Source organism: Gekko japonicus, unplaced genomic scaffold (assembly GCF_001447785.1).
Source record: "Gekko japonicus isolate JY-2015 unplaced genomic scaffold, Gekko_japonicus_V1.1 scaffold2004, whole genome shotgun sequence".
NCBI classification, from domain to species: Eukaryota; Metazoa; Chordata; class Lepidosauria; order Squamata; family Gekkonidae; genus Gekko; species Gekko japonicus.
This window is the reverse complement of record NW_015177077.1, coordinates 135,257-156,523: the sequence shown is the minus strand read 5'-3', so window position 1 is coordinate 156,523 and position 21,267 is coordinate 135,257. Positions and strand designations below refer to the sequence as shown.

The 21,267-nt window shown below is 43.0% G+C and overlaps 1 protein-coding gene across 1 annotated transcript in view; it reads right to left on the bottom strand.

The window, feature by feature from the left end:
- LOC107124740 (protein diaphanous homolog 2-like) overlaps positions 1-21,267 on the bottom strand; it is a 220,000-nt gene that overhangs the window by 104,369 nt on the left and 94,364 nt on the right. The window contains exon 4 of the mRNA XM_015428245.1: positions 11,337-11,432. Coding sequence (XP_015283731.1) covers positions 11,337-11,432 — 96 coding nt within the window. The remainder of the gene's footprint in view (positions 1-11,336; positions 11,433-21,267) is intronic.

The window sequence follows — 21,267 nt, the reverse complement described above, 5'->3', positions numbered from 1 at the left end:
TATTCCCAAGAGAAAGTTGACACCAAGAGCTCAAGGTCATACATCTACTTCCAGGGAGATAGGAAAGGGAGCAGGCCGCACAGCAAGCAAAAACGAAAATGAACATTCCAGGCTTCATCCCGTCACCCATGGCAACCAAGCCTGATGCAACAGGTGGGTTGATAGATATAACAACTGTTCCTTTCAGAAATATGGTGATAAATAAGTAATTAAATAAGGGACCTTAGTGGAGCAAGTACTTAGTGGAATAATCTCATTTATCCTCCCCTACCATTTCCTCTTTCTTTTCCCTGAAAGACCCCACAGCCTTCCTGCTTCCTTCTTTCTCACCCACCAGCCAGCCTATTTGCCCCCCTCTCTTCTGCTGTCCCTCCTCCACTGCCCCTGGCAGCTTCTACATGGGATTACCATGGCTGAGTGGTGGAATGGCCTGGTTGTGTGGTGAGGAACCCACAAAGACTTGCAGGGGACATCTCACTGTACATTGCATTGCATTGCATTGCATTGCAGAGCCAGTTTGGTGTAGTGGTTAAGTGTGCGGACTCTAATCTGGGAGAACTGGGTTTGATTCCCCACTCCTCCACTTGCAGCTGCTGGATGACCTTGGGCAAAACATAGTTCTGTCAGAGCTGTTCTCTCATGAGCAGTTCTGGAAAGAGCTCTCTCAGCCCCCCCCCCGCCTCACAGGGTGTCCGTTGTGGGGAGGGGAAGGGAAAGGAGTTTGTAAGCCGCTGGTGCACATGCTACACCTAGTGGTGAAGGATGCTCTGGGGCTGGGGAACACTGTGAGAGCCACCTGGGATGATGCTACCCTTGAGATGCAGTCCTTGCTGGAGAGCTGATGGTGCCTGGCCGCCCACTTCTCAAGCAGCATCAAGTCTGACCGTCTGCTGCATGACAGGTAGATGGAAGGGGATGAGCCTGAACATCGGCTCATCCTGGACTTACCCACCCACTGGAATACTACCTACACCATAATTCCACATTTGGTGGCACAGAAGAGCACGGTGTAGGATGTCATCTCCTCCATGGCAATCCTGCATGGGGAAGAGGAACTCAGCATCAGCTCCACCAACTGGCTGACCCTCTCCCAAATGGTACATCTCCTCAAGACCTTTCAGGACACCACCAACATGTTCTGTACCCATACAGCCAGCCTGGGGCAAGTAATCCCCCTGATTCAAGGGCTGGATTGGGTGCTGGCCTCCGCAGTGCAGCCGGGCCCCAAAGGGACACCTGTTCTCCCATGGGTCAGGGCCTTGGCAGAGAGGCTGCAGGTGGGCATCACAACCAGGTTGCATCCTCTCTGTAAGGAAGGGGAGTACAGGCTGGCCTGTATCTGTGACCCCAAGATAAAAGGTAGCATTGCTCTCCAAAATGCAGAGCTCATGCAATGGAAGTATAGGAAGACCTATACATTTTAGAATTACGGAGCACAAATCTAACATTAGAAATCATCCTTTGGATGCTCCATTGACAGAACACTGAGGATCTCGGATTCTTGGTGTTAGCTGTAGTTAAAGAACATATGTACAACCGGCAAGATGCACTTAAGGAAGCATTCTGGATCTTTCGTTTACAGACTGCAACCCAACCATGATACAGAGTAGCCTGAGGGAGTGGGTGGGTGGTGGCAACATCATCCATGGCTACATGGTCATGGATGCCGGCACCAGCATGCTGGCAGAAGTAAAGGCTGTACACCTCAAGGGCATTGTCTGCCTGGCACAAACACTTCATTTGGTGGTAGATGCTCTGGGGCTGAGTAGTACCATGAGATGCGGTCCTTGCTTGAGGCCTGCCAGCACCTGGCTGCCCACTTCTCATGCAGCATCAAGTCTGCCTGTCTGCTGTGCAAGAGGCAGGGGGAGGGGGATAAGCCTGAACACTGGCTCATCTTGGACTTACCTACCTGCTGAAACTCCACCTACGCCATGATTGCACATTTGATTGAGAAGAAGAGCACAGTGCAGGATGTCATCTCCTCCGTGATGATCCTGTACAGGGAAGAGGAGCTCAGCATCAGCTCCACCAACTGGCTGACCCTCTCCCAAATGGTACATCTCCTCAAGACCTTTCAGGACACCACCAACCCCTGATTCAAGGGCTGGATTGGCTGCTGGCCTCCGTAGTGCAGCCGGGCCCCAAAGGGACACCTGTTCTCCCATGGGTCAGGGCCTTGGCAGAGAGGCTGCAGGTGGGCATCACAACCAGGTTGCATCCTCTCTGTAAGGAAGGGGAGTACAGGCTGGCCTGTATCTGTGACCCCAAGATAAAAGGTAGCATTGCTCTCCAAAATGCAGAGCTCATGCAATGGAAGTATAGGAAGACCTATACATTTTAGAATTACGGAGCACAAATCTAACATTAGAAATCATCCTTTGGATGCTCCATTGACAGAACACTGAGGATCTCGGATTCTTGGTGTTAGCTGTAGTTAAAGAACATATGTACAACCGGCAAGATGCACTTAAGGAAGCATTCTGGATCTTTCGTTTACAGACTGCAACCAAAAGGTCTGAATCAGGAATTTGATCTTTGATGTTTTTTTGTGAAAGTTATGGCTATCTGGGAAGTAGCAGTGTGGTAGGTTTGAGAACTTGAATGTTGTTAATTAGTTACACTTGTGGGTGCTGGCTGGAGAGTTTAAATGACATGCTTGCAAGGTGGGTTTTGAGAAGACAGACTTGAATTAGGAGCAATATGCCACAGAAGTAATTTCAGAAGTCTTCCATCTATGTAGAACTTATGTGGAGAGTAAATGACTTGTAAGAGATTACTTGTATCTTCATTGTATGTCTGCTGTTTGTTTGGTGACCTTTTTGTATTTTTATATTATGTGCAGTGAGGATTCTTTGAGAAAGACAAAGAAACGAGCTGAAAGTAAACCTGGACCCCGTCAGAATCTTTCACATGCTGCACTGTGTAATAGAACATGCTGTTGTTTGTTTCACTGGGGTTGATAGGTGTGCCATGGCGGAGGATTTGGCAGAGGTGATGGTGAGGCAGTCCCTCGCCAAGTCCCCTGAGACCACCTCTGCCGATCCCCTGGAGTACTGGTCATGCGAGGCTACCATATGGCCTGCCCTCTATTACATGGCCATGAGTCTTCTCTCCTGCTCTTCCATCAATGTCCAGAGCAAGTGGGTATTCTCCCACCTGGGAGATATTCTCAGATCCCACTGCTCCTGCCTGGACCCAGCTAGGGTGTATGAGTTGGCCTTCCTCAAGGTCATTCCTCCCCCTGCTGGGCCTCACAGGGTCCATCTCTGGACCTTACAGGGTAAGATCCAGGCCTCCTGTTGTTCCCCTGCATGTCCCCCCCATTCCTCCTCCTCTCTGGGTGATCTGGCCTGCAGGATGTGCCTTTGGTGCTCGGGTGGGAGAATGGCCACCTCTGCAGGGTGGGGGTGGGCTCCCTCTCACCCAATACCTATCTCACGAAACAACATCATCCTCATAACACAACACCTACATAATGGTCACTTTAAATGGAAAACTATGATTTCCACTGGTTTGGTGGGGTTGGGGTGCCTGCCAAGATGTTGTGGGGTAACTCTGGGGAGCCCCTGTCAGAAGTCTCTTGCCATGTTTGCCTTTCTGTCATTGTATTACTAATCACTTTAAATGGAAAAGTCTGATTTCTACTGGTCTGGTGGAGTTGGGGTGCCCATCAAGTTCTGGGGTAACTTTGGGGGAGCCCCTGTTGAAACTCTGGGGATGTCTGCCTTTCTGTCCTTCAGAAACTGCCCTTGGAGACTTTGGGGGGGGGGTCTGTGAGCATGAGGGGATGCTTGCCTTGCTTCCAGTGTCCGGCTGGAGGAGTCTGCCCAAGTGAAGTTTCCCTGTGAGTTTGGTGTCACTGGCTTGTTCCTGAGCAATTCCATAGACTCCAGTAACCGCAGCTGTCTTTTCCAGAGAGAGCAATGGGGAGACCTTTTTTTGGGTTTCATAAGTGGGACCCCAGAAATGTAATCCGGAGAGACTGTAGAGGAGCAGGTTGAGGTTCCCCGTGCATTCGATGTGTGTAGCTTGCAGGGGATCGATTCTATACACTTTTGAACCTGTGCCTGATGTTTCCTCCAAAAGCACTTTCCTATCATGTCCTTAGTCCTGTAGGGTTTGCACTACCACAGTGACACTGGTTCTGCTGCGCAGATTGCACTGGTACCACTGGGCTTGCAAAATTGCCCCCCCCCCGTTATTACTGCAGAGATTCTCGGGGACTTTGATTCTATTATGCTGGGCTTCTATTGCCCTTGCTTTTTTTGCTTCCCCCTCTCCATTGGAAACAAAGGAGGATGGGGGCCTCTTCTTTGGACCCTGTAAATCCAATCCTCACCAAACTTGGAGGGCAGGTAGAGGCGAGTCAGCTGTTTGGTGTCTCTAGAATGCCGTTCCGAGGGGGGGGGCAGGTTCTACTGTATCACGGACCTCGCAAACTGAACTGGTTCATCTAGTGCCTAAAAGTTTGTGATGGTCCGTGGTTCATGAACTGCGCACTCCACGAACCACAAACTGAACAGAAATGAATTCTCATGGTTCGTTCCCATCCCTAGTCAGCAACAGACCAAAAGTCTCAGACACAGAAGGGTTTTCTCATTCATGTATAATATTTGCATAATTTATTCATTTTATTTATTTATATCCTGCTTTTCTCCTCCGCGGGGACCCAAAGCAGCTTACGTTGGTCTCCTCTCTTCCTTCTCCATTTTATTTTAACAACAACCTTGTGAGGTGGGTTAGGCCAAAAGTGTGTGACTGGCCCAAGGTTACAAAGCAAACTTCCATGGCACAAGTGGGGATTTGAACCGGGGTTTCCCAGATTCTAGTTGGATACTTTAAACATTTTGCCATTCTGCCTTTCTCCCCTTCCCCCCTAAAACAGTCAGGGTCCAAGTTACGTAATACGACCTGTTATCTAGAGATGACAGACTGAATTGGAGACCTTCTGCACATAAAACACGTAATGTGTTCCTAAGCCACAGCCCCTTCATACTTGTTAAAGTTATCTTTAGGTAAATCTAAATTTTCAGGGTTGCCACATTTGGAAGAGCTGTGATACTCTGTTTTGTCTGTGTTCTACTTGTTACTATACTATAATTATGAGGACAAGATGAGAAATGTTAATGGTTGAGGTGTTTGGAGAAAATGTTGCTTGCAGTATGTATTTCAGTTTCTTTTAAATAGCATTTGGGGAAATTGATAATGCACAGTATGAGTGGAGAGCTGTGGAACTGAAATCAGTAATAAAAACAAGTGGTTTAGAAGATAAGTTAGTTTGCATGACATAATCCGTTCCTAACACAGCTTCTACTGAGGGGGGGGGGGACAAAAACTTGCCAAATATTTTCCTGCTCCTAATTAATGTGCATTGTGCTCCAGGGTCCTCAATGCTGACAATATAGCTGAAAGCAGTTTGCATAATACTTTGCATCTGTATCATAATGTGTATTTAAAAGGAAACAATTGTGTCTCTCCATCACCATTTACACCTGCCAAACAGAGTGGGTTTTTTGGGGGAGGGGGGGGAAGGGAGTCATTTCTTAAATTTCACTAAACAGGAAAACAGCCTCTTGTGTCTTTAAAATGAAATCAGATTAGCAACTAAAATTCTAGGTATCCCTCCCAAGTGAACTCGGAAATTACTTGAAGTTACTTGGCACCTTTATGAGATGTCTTCTGTAAGCCACGACTGGATCTCCGTCTGTCCTCCACCACCCCCCACCCCCGGTTCATTATGCACACGTGGTGTAGTGGCTACAGTGTCAGGGTAGGATCTGGGAGACCCTGGTTTGAGTCCCCAGTCTTCCATGCAAGCTTGCTGGGTGATTGAATCAGTCACATACACTCCACCTGACCTACCTTCATAGGGCTGCCACAAAGATAAAATGGATGAGAGGAGAACAGTGCAAGCTGCTTTGAGCCCCCATTGAGGAGAAAGGTGGGATACAGATGAAGTAAATAAATAATAGGACTGGCAAGGGCAGTCTCAACATTTGTTTCTAAGGCTGGTATCACCCCCCCCCAAAAAAAAAGGGTTCCAGGTAGCCATGCTTTGTCCAAAGAAAAACCCAAAACCAAAAAGCAAGGACTGCCTTTGGTTGGTCTTAATACAAGGTATTGCATGGCTTTGTTTTTGGCCTGTGCTAGAAATCATTCCCAAGATCCTTCCAAGAAAGAGGACTTAACAAACTTTTCCTCAAGTTAATAATAATTATGAAACTTCCTCAGCCAAATCATTAGCACTGAATGTTATTCAAGGTTCTTTGAAGCAAGGTTATTTTTAGGCTTCTCTCCTTCGGGGTGATGATTACTTCACAGGCACCGCAAATACTTTTGTGCCAAGATGGCGGCTTACGCTCATCTCTTCTAGGATATAATGTTCAGACAGTATTCCTAAGAAGGTCTAATGAGGAGGAAGTCCCATTTTATTCAACAGTGCTTGTTCCCAGGAAACTGCTCTTAGAATTGCAGCCTCAGTTTCTTCCCTGTACTATAAGAAATTGATTAAATAAACTGCAGAAGAGGTAAAATGAATTTATTGAAATCCTCGGAGTTAAAGCAATTACTAAAATTACAGTCTGAACTCAACTATAAATAGCATATGACCAAATGGGCTCACCCCATATAACTTTGCCATTATAAATGTTAGTCTTTATTGAGCTGTAAAAGAATTTGTTTTAACCAAACAGAAATCACCGAAAATTCCCCTTGAAACCCAACAACTCACAAATACAAGATATTATACTAATATGCATATAAAATTGACTGATTTCCAGCTTCCCACAATTTAAGCTTTTTTGATATTATGGAAAATCTTTACATCAAACAAGGGTTAAGAAACTAGCTCAGAATAACAGAGTGGATTAATTATTCTAGGTTTATTACCTGTCCTACCAAAGCAGGGCAAAAACCTGGTTCTTCTGAGCCACAAAAAAAAGATATGGCCATACAGGCCTGGCACATACAAAACCAGACAGCGGTGTATGCAAAATCCCTGCATTGTAGTGAACTGGAACACCCATGCTAGACAGGCGGTCCCTGGAAGCATTGAAGTGCGTGCAGTGCTCTTGATTAAACTGGTAATCTGAACATGCTCTAAGCACCACTATTAAGTCAGAAGTACGGCCGCGGTGGCTCAGAGGTTAAGATGCTGAGCTGCAGACCGGAAGATTCGTAGTTCAGCAGTTCAAGATCCTAGTGCCGCATGACAGAGTGAACTCCTGTCTCTGGCCCCAGCTCCTGCCAACCTAGCAGTTCGAAAGCAAGAAACTGCAAGTAGATAAATAGGTACCGCTTCAGTGGGAAGGTAACAGAGTTCCGTGTGCTTTGGCATTTAGTCATGCCGGCCACATGACCATGGAAACGTCTTCAGACAGCACTGGCTCTTCGGCTTGGAAACAGATGAGCACTGCCCCCTAGAGTTGGATTCAACTAGCTTTTGAGCAAGGGAAACCTTTACCTATATTTACTCAATTTACTGGAACTTACAAATATTTCCCATTTAATTCAGTGGACCTTTTATCTAAAACAGCTGCATACAGAATTGTGAAAATATGAGACTACAACAATATTCTACTGTTGTTGTTTTCACAAGAAGAAAATTTAGAAGTGACGGGTGTCCTTGACTATAACTTTCATTTAGGTGAAACAGGGCAGGGTCATCTAAACTTTTAATCAGTCTGCTAAGATGGAAACAGCTTCCTTGAGGAAATCAAGTTTATCAGACAATTCTTCAATTGTTGTGCATCTTATTCATATGATCCATGGTGGCTTGGATACCACGACGACCCTTCCTCGCCCCTTGCACTACAGACCCAAATTATATTTATTTATTTATTTAGATTTGCCAGGCTGCCCTTCCCTACAGGTAGAGCTCAGGGTGGCTTACAACAAAGTGATAACAAAAATCTTTAGCTTAAAACAACATTAAAGCAATTTAAAAAACAGATCAATAAATAGAAACAGAGCACATATACCAGATGATGGAAAAATCGGCTCCCCTGACCTCCTTGGGGGGAGGGGTTGCGAGGGATGGGGTGCCAAATGCCTGGCGGAACATCTCTGCCTTACACGCCCTGTGGAAAGGTAATAACTCCTGCAGGGCACGGATGTCTTCTGGCAGAGAGTCCCACCAGGTGAGGGCCAGGGCTGAAAAAGTCCTGGCCCTGATTGAGGACAGCCGGATCTCAGGCCAGGGACCACCGGGACGTTCTTATTTCCTGTGCACAATGCTCTTCCAGGGGGATACTGAGAGAGGCGCCCCGAAGGTATGCAGGTCCCTGACCATTAATGTCTCCTTTATGATGCTCATAGGTGATAGCATGGGGAGGAGTCTGCACAGGAGGAGTCAGAGGGCTGCAGCAAGAGTGGGAGGGATATGCAAAACTCCCCACCCCTTCCCTCAATGGAACTCCTCTGTGTTACCCAACCTGATATTTGGTTCAAACACTATAAAGTGAATTGGCGGATACATCCTGGTCCCGTTGGGATACTTGACTCACATACTTTGTAGCCTAAAGCCCATAAACCATACATATATCTCAAAGCTGTAGTTTCTCTGCAGTAAGAAATGACGGCACGTAATGCCACTGCAGTTGCAATATTTCTGAAGTAGGGCACTCCTAAAAAGGACAGTTGCTATTAACATTTCTAGAAATTTAATTCTATAGCAAAAGATTTAACAGCTTAGTGCAAAGGGTTTTTTTTTAATCCTTATAGAACAGTTAGTTATGTGGGGGGGGGAATCACTTAAACTAATATTAGAGGGAATGTATTTCAGAACTAGTCATAATCTCATAGCCTGAGGCTAGGATAAAAGGTCATGGGTAATTGGTGAAAGAATGATGAATGCCATCCAAACTATATGTCTTTAACAGTTTTGTCATGACAAGACATTGGCAGATTTGTTAGAGGAAAAGGCATCTCTGTACACAAAACCTTATCACTGATTCAGTAAACTATTATATTTTAAGACAAGAGATAACAGAAGATGCAGATACTACATTTCAATCCCCCCACTCCTTTTTTCTATCTACACAAAAGAGCAGGGTGTTTTCAAGACTTGTGGTGCTAATGGGATTTAAAATGAACTTAGTTCCAATATGCAGTTGCCGAAAGAGTTAATATTTCAATCACATGCAATTCATTAAAATGCATTGCCACAGTTAAACACCAATTAATACTTAAGGATGCATTTAAAATTTTTTTTACGGGTTGCACAAGTAGAAATTTGCTCCACAATATTTAATTGCAATTCATGCAATTAATTCCCCCCTCAAACAGAACCCTTGGCTGCATCTACAAAATGAGATGCATCTTTTGATACGCACAATTTGTTTACTTATTAAATAATATGCAAATATATACCTGAAAAGAGGTTTCTATATTAAGGCTATACCTGACCAGCTTTGCTGTCATGGATAAAGAGAATGATTCTGGTTGAGTGGCTTTCTTGAACTCATTCTCCTTCAGGGAAGACACTTGAGTCTCCAGTGGGAAGTTACCCCTTTTATTGCTTTCTCCCATCAAAATGTAAAGGACAATATCAACTCATAATGGATTAGTGGGATATATAAGTACTTAGTACCTATCAGCAGCACCTGATCTTGATGTATTGTATATATCACATGTACAGAGCATTCTTTTAAAACCAATATCACAGAACTGTACTGAGCCCATGGATAAGGCAGGTTTCACAGTGAAACAGGTGTGTACAGGTATGCTTCTATATGGCTATCCGTACCTTATGCTCCTGGACCCTGACACAAATGGCATCACATAAAAAGTTACATTTGTAACATGTTACTGTAAGATCAATACAACAACCTTCTTTATGAACTTACTCTATGAGGTAACCCGGAGGATTTGTGGAGAACATTTGTGAAAATACTACATGACACAAACTGATTAGATAATAAGGAAGCTAAAGAAAATGTATTACCTTGTCTCACCAATAATCCTCCTTTATACCTAGGAGTGTTATGTTTATCTGTGCAACGATAAGCAAGCCTTTTTGCTACTATTTCCATAAATGCAGGTGTACTGGATGAAATTCCACTTCATAATAATTGGCCGAAGTAGGTTGTTGACATCTTACAATTTTGCAAGCCTTTCCATTTGATCCTTGGCACTTCTACATGGACGAGAACTGAAATAGCTGCTTCGCTACTGTACACAGCACCAAAGGAAACTAATACACCAGGATGAAATCGTGGATCTTCTGGGACAAGGAGGCATCTTAACGTTTCTGGCCTCTTAGTGTCTTAACAGAATTTTACAATATATTGTTTTCCCAGCCAGGCCAACGGCACTTCTCTTTTTCACCACATTATACACAATTCAATCTTCATGTTAGCAAATAAAGGACAAAATGTTTTACCTCGCATTCATATATATGCCCATGTGCCATTAAGACAACAAGAAGCTGAAATCTATGCCACAAGGATATATAATGTCTCAAACCATGCCAAGTTGTAGACCAATGGAAATAATTCAACTTTCTGCATGGAGGAAATGTTCCTGTTGGATTATACTCAATGTAGTCCACAGATATGGTACCAACGTAGAAAGCTCTCCTAGTCATGTCTACATATTTAATTACCTGGTTGTATAATTTCTGCCCTTCATTTTAAACCAGAAGAATTTCCGAAGCAGTTTATTTCTCCTTGTTCTCACCAACTCTGGTACAACTACTACCGGCCTATATGTCCCCCATCTATGCCTCTGGGTAGGCTACTGTCTATCGTGCTAACGCCATCTCCTGCCTCAAATCCTTTCTTCTCTTCCCAGGGAGCACTGCTCCCCCCCCCAATGGACTTGAACATTGGTGTTAAAATGGGAAATTGATGGGTCTACCATATGAGTCTAAGGCTCTCCACTGCAAGACCAGATTTGGACTAGGAAGACTGAACAAATTTATAGAACAAGATACACATTTTAAAACAAATATATAGTTCTGCCATTACTGCAACCGGCAAAAATGGCAAAAGAATAATTCCCAGAGTTTAAGGACTTCAGCTGAGTCAATTTCATTATACAGATGGTTTTCAGTGATGTACCATGAACTATGGAGTGTTGATTTAGTTTTATTTAATGCTGCATCAAATACACTGGGAACCCCTTGTGCTTTTTTGTGCTCTACAATCACTAGTAGATACAGTCACCATATTAAAACTTGGCGATGGTATAAATATGGCCCAAGATTTCACACCTGAGGCTCATCATGCTCTCACTGAAACTGCTAAAAAGCTTCCCTGAACAAACAATTTCTACTCCCCAACTCTGAACAATATACATTTGCTCCCCCCAAAGTTGAACAATGCATGTCCTACCCTGAGTTCTTGGTGTTCGTTTCCTGCGATCCCTGAACGCTGCCCCAGATTGCAGTGCCTCAAGAAGATTATCCATCACTCCTGTCTCGTCGCCCTCTGTGAATAGCAAGAGGAAGTAAAATTAATCTCTTTGCAATTAAGGTTATAACGCAAGGAAAAAATATGGAAAGCAAAAATAGGGTCACATTTACATAAAACCACTAAATTAAAGACATATATTTCACTGTAATGAAAGCTGTCAGTTTTCATGCGATACCATTGACTAGGTTGCTTATGGGGTTCTATTAAGCAGAATTGATGCCAAGCTCACATACTGTTCTTCTAACTTTCAAGACCTTGTCTCGTGTATTATTGATGACATGCTCCATATGCAAATAAACAGGTGCTGATCAGCAACTGCTGTTTCACTTTTAAGGTCCTTATGAAAGCTCCCTAAGCAAGAACTTGGCAAGCCTCTTCAGCTGAATCAATGCACATAAAGCAATTTGATGGCACAGGCGGATCAACACCAGGTTAACTACCATTAGTGTTAATATTGCAAGAGAGCAGCGGCTTCAATGCCATTCATGGCCTGCAGAAAACTCTTGTATGAATGGGCTTCTTCATTCATGTCAACAGAGGGGCAAATCCACAGGGGCCGGTGAGTGTAGACCAACTTAAGCCAGTGGAAAAGCAGTAACAAATGGGGAGCAGAGGCTTCATACACATAAAGAATTCATTTTCTTTTAGCCTCGGTACCAATGTTACATTTTACACAACTTACTTCCTCTTTAATCTCATTCTGTCCCCCATAATTACCATTTTAAGTTTTCAGTTAGCCACAGTTATGGTAAGCCTTGTCTGTTCAGATGGAGAATTTATAGGAGATTTATCACCAACGCAACACTTCAGAAATCAACAAGCAGAAAACCTATTCACATTTCAAAGTGGTGAAGGCTTTAAAAATTGCTCCCATCTCTCTGTGTTATGGAAAGTGGGTGAAGTTGATTTATTTAATTATTTGGTGCGTATCTATTTGCGTGTTTCAACTTCATGTTTTAATTTGTTCTTTTAATAAGAGCTTGAAGCAGTGTGCGATAATGTAAGGATTACAGGACAAGAACAGCTATAAGTTAGTGGAGGACCAATGAGCCATGCTGCTTATTTTGTCGATATCCACATTACAGGCTAATGACACACCCTGTAAGCAAGTGACACAAGGCTGAGTTTTATTCTGCTCACATCTGTGGCCTGTCTGTTGTCAAATAACGTCATAACAAAGAACAGCTATACGGCCTCACGTTTCTTTTAATACGACAATGTGCTTTATTATTCTGCTTAGTATGCTGAACTCCATTTCATAGGGCAATTGCATATGTAAAGTATTAAACACTGTTATGAAGACTGCTCTATTATACACACACTTAAGATCCACTGATTTCAATGGGAATCAAACATGCATGAAAATGGCAATGTGTGCTTCCAAATATTTCAAATACAAAATGTGGAGTTGTCTAAAGACACTCAGTACACACATATCTCAGTTACTATGGTTGGATCCAACAAGGCAGAAGTGCCGCTTTGCATGCAAAAGAGCTTTTTCATATTTCCTCCTCACTGCATTCCCTGCACAGCTGTTCCTAATGACCAGGAGACTCTATGGAACTGCATGGGATGGGGTAGTGGGGAATACAGTGGGAGGAGGCTATCAGTAACCCTCTGGGAGGGACAACTTGCTGATGCTTTCTGCTTTCGTAAGGACACCTTTGCATCCAACCCGTACTAATTATTTACTCTTTATCATGGCGCACTGCAATAATGTCATCACGCTCCATGTCAGAAAATCCCAACTTGAAACTGAAGCTGAAAGTCAATCTATGTTTTCAGGAGGAAAACAAAAAACAAACAAAAAACCCCACACAGATATTTCCTAGGCAAATCAAACCACTTCAGAATGTAGGGGAGATTTGCTTGAACATTCCCTCCCAGGACACTGAAAACTAACAGATCATGAAGAATTCTGGTCTAAAATCCTTAAACATTTTGGCTTTGTACAATCTTACGACAATTTTATGACATGGGAAAGATTCAAATATGTGATCACACACCTCAAAAAGTACAGCTTTATTAGTACCCTACCACATGATTTTTCTGTATGTGTGTTTCCTTGAGTTTCAGCAGGCACCAGATTTTAGCAAAGCTGAAAATCAATGCAAGGGGGGAGGGGATGCAAATACGAGCCAGCATTCCATGCCTCCTCTACATGTAAAACAGAAGAAACATAAATCCTAGAGGGTGCTCAATCAGATTATAACTGTGTTTGAACTACTGCAAAACTAATAAAAGATCGACTTTGGATCAAAAAGGTGAACTCAGTTATGACTGCTTTATGTGCATAAGCAATGTTTCTGTCCGGAATGCAATGGGACAACTGGCAGGGCATCTGTTAAAACTGTACAAATACCATCTCCTCTTTCAACTCTTCATTGGCCAAGGAGCTGCAGAAATTGCAGTGCAAAGCTGAGTGACAGGTTGGAAATGTGACTCCCTCACAAATTCAGCATAGCACACCCGCACTGTGAGTGTTGTTTCCTTGCCAAACTCCTGTTTCTCTGAAGAAGAAATCTAGCATGGCTAACTCCCGGATTCTTTCCCCCCCTTCAAATTAGGTATATTGCTCCGATCAGTGAAGCTAGAAGTAGAGCAAAAAGTCATATAAAACTCACAGGGGATGGAGGAATTCAAACACAGTTCATATCATCAACTACCACAGACAGCTTTGCGCACCGTGCTACTGTTTGCACCTTGCCGCACTATGGAAAGGGTAGCCTTTTGGCAGGTATTCATTTGTACTGTTTTAAACCCATCACTTCAAACTGCTCTTTCCTGCCACATATTTAAGTTCAGAACAGAGTGCCTCACACTTTAGGCATATCTTCACTTTTGAGTATTATTGTGGGTAAACAAAGAAGACCATTTATTGATTGTTACCTTACTATGATGTGCACGCAGCCAGCAGATAAGTGGCTCTTTGCATCCTTCTGTCAAAAAAGGAGGATTTTATCACAGACCTACGTTAGATGAGAGTTGCACATTCCAGAGGGTTAGCTGTGCTAGTCTGTCACAGCAGAAACAGTAACTTTTGTGGGCTAGAGGCCCATTTCATCAGGTACATAAAGAGAACCTTCATGGATTGGACAACATGGGCTCTAGTCCACAAAAGGCTGTTCTACAATAAATCAGTTAGTCTTCAAGGTGCCACAAGACTCCTTTTTGTTTCATCTGATCTGGCAACACAGATGTGACGATATCTGGCACTGTGCAGGACTATAAAATTGCCAATGTGCTTTGTGGTTATAAAGAGCACTGTGGTAGATTACCTCTTGGTAAATGGCTGCCTGTATTAATCAAATGTCAAAACATCTTCCTGTTTGGCCTCCTGGCCATTTTATGCTGGTGCTATAAGCAGAGCGAATTGCTGGTCTGAAGCATACCATGCTTCAGTCTTTATAATCTGTTCTTCAAATCTGCACTTGTAATTTATACTTCTCGCAAATGGTAGCTGGGAATGGAATAATGCTGAACTACTCTGTTCTATCTTTTAAAAAAATTACATGCAAATGTAATATTCATATAAGTGTACTTTCTGTCCTATCAGTCCTCTGCAAAGTGATTTTCCATTTAATGCTTCAGATTTCTCTCAGTATAATTTAAAAAGCAAAAAGGGGGGGAAAAATGGACTGAAGGCTAAATGCTGAAAGCACTTGGATAAACCAGCCGCGTCACCACTAAAGCAGTCCCCCTCTACTACCCTAAGTGTTGTCCTCTTAAAGTAGCATTTTCCAATTCAGCTATGCAATATAGCCAGTTCAAAGATGCAAAACTCTCTGCTCTTCTATGCACCTGATGATAGTTTATAGCGATTTGGGCCAGAACAGAACAAGGTGCTAATGGCGGCAGTCGGGCATTGCATGCATCAGGCATACTGGGCTTTCAGACCAACATGGGCCCCGGTCACACGGGCAGGAAACTGCAGAGGAGAAGCGTGGCTGTTTGCCCTGGGGCAAACTACTGCGCAGTTACGCGATCAGACCTCCTGTGGAGGTCCTGTGGAGGTTCCATGGCAAGGGAGAGGTGCCGATCACAGGACAAGCCGGCGCGCAATGAAGAAGCGTGCGCCGCGGCAAACTGTTTTTTATTTTTGTGTACATGACAAATGCGCATGCTCCGTTGGGTGCGCATGCACATCCACAGAGACTTGGACAAAAAAACCCACCTTATTTGCAAGGGGACATGGGTGGGCGCCGGATGCCACCGGAAACGCGATCAGACGCCCGCCCTTGCCCCGCAGTTTCCGGAAACTAGTACCTCCAAGGTACTAGTTTTTTGCCACGCTGTTTCGGCTGGAAGCCTCGGTTGAGCCACGGGAGTGCTACGCTTCCCAGATGTGCTGGTGAGATCGCGCCCGGAAACTCCGGCTGTTTTCCGTCTCACTTGTGTGGCTTCTGTTACTTGTGACCGCAGCCATGGATACTCTTACCAGATCTAACATTTATTCTGTCTCAGGAGCAGTGTAAAGGGACTAAACTGGTTTCCCTTTTGACAGCTATAATTCATTGAAACAGTCAGCACTTGCATTATACAGCAGGTGTTCTGAAGTATTTGTAAAAACTGGGAATCAAACGATTTCAGCATAGTTCATAGATTGCTAAATTAACCTTAAGGAATACCTTACAAGGACAGAAGCGCAATGCCTGTGAGGAAATGGTGGGTGATAAAGCAAGTTCTAGCAACATTTCTGCCAAAGAATTATTCTGTTTCAGGCTTTGATGGTACATGCTCTTAATCCTTAGGAGAAAAAACTCAGCTTTCAGCTTCTAGTCATCCTTAACAAGGAGGTAGAAATAAGAGATTAAGAGAGCAATCCTAAATAGGTCTACTGAGAATCCTACTCAGGTCTAGTCTGTGGGGCTTACTTCCAGGAAAGTGTTCTTAGCATTGCAGTGTAAGGGCTCAACCCTATGCCTGGGTAACTTCCCCTACTAGGACTTACTCAAAGGTGAGTACCTTTGAGTGAGCCCTAGTTAGGGGGACTTTTGAGTATAAAAGCATAGGACTGCAATGTCAGAATGCCTTCATTCATGTACTTCATCAGACAGTCCCTGCTCTTCCCAGTGATGCTGCAAACTGTCATTTCCTTTCCTTTCTCCCTTTTGCCAAAAAAACCACATTTATTTAACCCGAGTAACAGGTAGAAGGAAGAAGGGGTAAGCAGCAATTGCATGACTGATGATAGGAGGAAAAATGGGCTTGTCTGCGGGCTCATTGGGAGGTTAGAGGGAGGGAAGAAGACCCCTGCCTGCATTCTGCTACCACTTCAAACAATCCTCTGCAAATCCACTTACTAACCCAGACCTTGTGATTTAGGTCACACAACACCTTTATACACACTTCCCTGACAAATGTCATCACAAAAATGTCAGCTAAGCATCCCGAGTTTAATAAAAAGGCATTTTGATTCCCTTTGCAGTTAATGCAGTTGGTATTATGATTGCTATTCGACACAGTGATAAATGAAAAAAGGCCCTGTCATTGAGTTATGTAGTCAGAAGCAGCAGTAACTGTTGAAGTCAGACTATATAAAAAAAGATTATTTTACAAGTTCCAATTTTTATATAGTTCCCAACCCTCTCACTGGCATCTGGGGGAGGAAAAAAAATCTCTGCATGCCCACAATAAAAGTGTTTGCTAATCTTCCTGTGGTAAGCAGTCAGAAAAGAATAGAAAAATGTCTTAAATGTACATAAAGGTTTATTGACTTAAATAACCTCTTGTCAAAATGTCACCACCAAATGGTTAGGTTCAGATATTTCGGCATTACGTGAATGAACTTTGAGATCCTTAGGCTCACATAATAGTCCTAAGTTTATTTCATGTTTTTTCCCCTTCTGAAACTGTACTAAAGGAGTATGAACACCAATTGAATGGAATTAGGATTTTTTTTTACTCTCTCTGATTTTCAATGGTAGGTGTACTTAAAGGGATTCACAGGTTCCATGACTTCCACTCAGAAAAGAGCTCTGCCTGTAGGAGATTAACTTTCGGTCACTATGAACTCATTGAATTACATTCACTCTTCTCATAGTGTCTTTGTACCATTGCTTGTTTTTGGCATCTATATTACACAGAACATGGACTGGGGTGACAGACAGATGAATGGCTGTGTCTTATTAAATTAATGCTCAACACAGTCATTTGCAGCCCTTATCAGGTCACTATCATCACCCCTTTGAGCAATCCAGTACACTGGAGAACAGGTAACAAAGGGCTTCATTATATGTTGCTGTAAGCTACATGCTACCATAAACTTTCTTCAGGAGTGTACAGATCCTATGTGCAAACAATTATGGCTATCCCATGGATTCTGGCCAATCTGAAACCACCTTGGTTACAGTTTCATTGCTTGTTTAACACATTTTGAATATGAAACAAATAATCGTGAGTACCCAGTTTACTGTTAAGTATGTTTCTGTAGGAACATCATCCCGTAAATAATAACAACAACTTTTTAACTAAAGCAAAGCAAGTTGGGACAATATGAATAAGTGAGCATATAACCACATGTCAATTTACAGAGTAAGGCAAACTCTTGCTCATATACTACTTAAGGAGACTACTGATCTCAGCATTTGTGATCTTAATACAATAAGAAGGTGATGGCAAGAGAGCATAGTTTACAAAACAAAACCAAACAACACTTTCCCATTTTCAAAATAAAAATGTGTGTCTTCCTGAGCAGGAATATGTTTAATTGATATGCAACAGCATCATCCCAAGGGGGTCACTCAAAGTAGACCTATGCTCCCTTTGTAAATTTGCTTTTCATTAAGCTTACAAAACAAGAATTCATGTCAATTACGCAGAACACAATATGTTGATGCAGAATATACCGGGAAGTTTGGAAACCAGAGAACTATAGAAGAAGAAGGGAAAAAGAGAGAAATATTGTAGACTAAGAAACATGCCCTTTGATATGGGTTCAGAACCAGATTGCCAATTATGCTAGAGGAGTATGAAATAATTAACTTGCAGTACTCCGGGCACAACGGCATCTGATTCTAATCCCAGTACATACGTCTTTTGATGTAATTCTTTACTTAGACTACAGCCGTTGTTTTCTCATAGCCATTATTAGAAAACTGATGGCTGGAAATGCCCCATTGGTGCAGACAGGAACCTTCTCCTAAGCCTCAGTGTTCAGTTCAAGGAGGATGTCCCTTTTATATGTCATTTTACTCTGGGCAGCAAAGGGGAAGTGGTGTGCTGATCCTATCTGCATAACTGAGCTAAAGGTTACTATTTCCCTGAGAAATCACTGGGGAGTGAAGGATAAAAGCCTTTCAACTCAGAGCACTTTCTTTTCCTTTCACTGGCTGAAGGAACCTGAGGCAAGTCTTAGTTGAGGGAAACCTGTTTCCATATCCTGATACAAATTGTGAGAGACAGCGAATTGTCCTCTAACTAGAGAGATTTTTTTTTTTTGCTTTCATGTTTAGCACAAAAGCAACACTGTCCAACATAGCCAAGCAGAACAGGAAAATCATCTCAGCATCTGAATCCTTCTTGTATGTCTCGACTGATCTTCCTTCAAAGGCTTTCTTCCCGCCTTTTAAATAATTTTTGGGAAAGGACTGGATACTGGAACTCACACTGGGTTGCCATGCCTGCTTTTCTACACATAATTTCATTATCATATTTACGATGACACAAGAAAGGGAATTCTTCCCATGTACCCCTTACACTTTTGGAGTTATTGACGGAGAATAGACTTCACTTTCATATCAGTTAGCATGACGCTCTCCTTTGAGACTACTGTACCACAGAGAATGTGTGTTCAGTCATCTTTGCCAATTATTTTGTCTTCTGGGCTTTAGGAATGATGTCCTTCGTGTGATCTTTGTGTGATCTTGATTTCTTCAGATTTTGAGAGCCTATTCTCTCTTAACTCAGCAAGAGCATCGTGGGGAAACAGCCAGTTTTAAAAAACCTCGGAAGCAGTAAGAGTCCTACTGCTGTGAGCATATTCGCGCTCTCTCTCAAACACACATACACAGATGAGATGACTAATCCTAAATTCTTTTGCACTGTAGACAATATTTCTGTACCACATGAGAGATCCATGCTGTTTACGACTCCGGTTGCAAAACCCCCCAGTAAAGACAATAAACAAATAAGAGAGATCCATGCCCACATGGGGCTGTTGTGGTCAAGCATATTCATGAGGGTACCTAAGAAATGGTATGCTTAAATCCTGAAGGGTCTCAGAACCTAGTGGATTCCCAGTAGCTCACAATATTCCCACCTCATTAACCAATGATTTCAAAGCACAGGATTAGAAGCTTGAGAGGAAACCATGTCTTGCACAACGTACAGCTTTTTACATGTGTTTAGCCTTCAATTAATTACAATTTTGTGCACTCTGAACCAGTGTTCCCTCTAAGCTGAGTTAGTGTGAGCCTGCTCACAGTTTTTTAGCCTCCGGCTCACACAGTTTTGCCTTAGCTCAGGAAGGAGGGCTCCAGAGCAAACTATGCAGCGGCCAAAATCACTTGCTCACAACTTTAAGGCCAGTAGCTCACAAAGTAGAATTCTTGCTCACAGGACTCCACACCTTAGAGGGAACATTGCAGTCTGAACAACACATCAACCCTTCAGTGAATTCACGTAGTATTTCAAAGGGATAGCCATGTTAGTCCACTGCAGCCCAAATGGCAAGGGAGTCATGTGGGACCTTAAAGGTCACTAACTTTATTATGGCTTTTGTAGATCCAAGGTCACCATGTCAGACACAATCTGACAAATTGGGGTCGGGTTTATGAAAGTTTTTAACTCCCTCCCCCCCACCAGCAATTCTACAATACAGACAATTAAAACATGACAAAATGGACTAAAAGAAACATATAAATGTTACTGTCTGTGAATATCAGAAAGATACACAATCTACTTTCTGAATACCATGTGCAGAAAGACAATAAAATATAATAAAACACTAGATTATGTATTTATTTTGAACCTTTCTCAGGCTTATATGAAGACCTTCCTCATTTCGTAAGAGGAAAACTTCTCCATGGCTGTGGTCACACACACTAAATAATTCACTTTCAATCCACTTTACAATTGGATTTTTACTGTGTGAACTGGCAAAACCCAATTCAAAAGTGCATTGAAAGTGGATGATTTTGATCTCTGACAGCTGTATTTGATGCTGCTACGTTCAATCTCATGCAAACTCTTCACTCAGGGCAGGCATTTATGTCAGCACAATAACTCCCCTCTCCCCTCTTCCTGTGGCCCTGAGCACCTGCTAAAATCCTGCTCCTGGGGATCCCAGGGGTAGCTGGAGGTCTGCTGGGGAACTGGCAAAAACTGCCTCTCCTAATGTTTGCAGAAATTTCCACTGACTCCAATTCATAAAATGTGCATCACTGAAGCTTTAGTGACATTAGCACTGGGATTTATTTTTTCCAGAGGTATACACCCAGTTCAGAATTTGGACTTGAGCTGGGATTGTGCTGCATTCCATAGCAATTCATTTCTTCTGTTGGAGTGTTTCCATATTAGGATTTTTTAAAAGAAATAAATCTGAGCAGAATTTTAAATGAGCAGAATTTTAAATTTTATTTATTTATTTATTTATTTTTATTGAACTTTTACCCCACCCTCTCCGCCAAGGCAGGCTCAGGGCGGTTTCCACAAAACTGCTAAACAGTGGCCCCGGTCACACGGGCAGGAAACTGCGGGGGGGAAGCGTGGCTGGTTGCCCTGGGGAAAACTAACATGCAGTAAAGCGATCATACCTCCTGTGGAGGTTCTGTGGAGGTACCGTGGAGCTTCTGTGGTTACGGAGAGGCGTCGATCACAACACATGCCTGCGCGCAACGAAGAAGCGTGT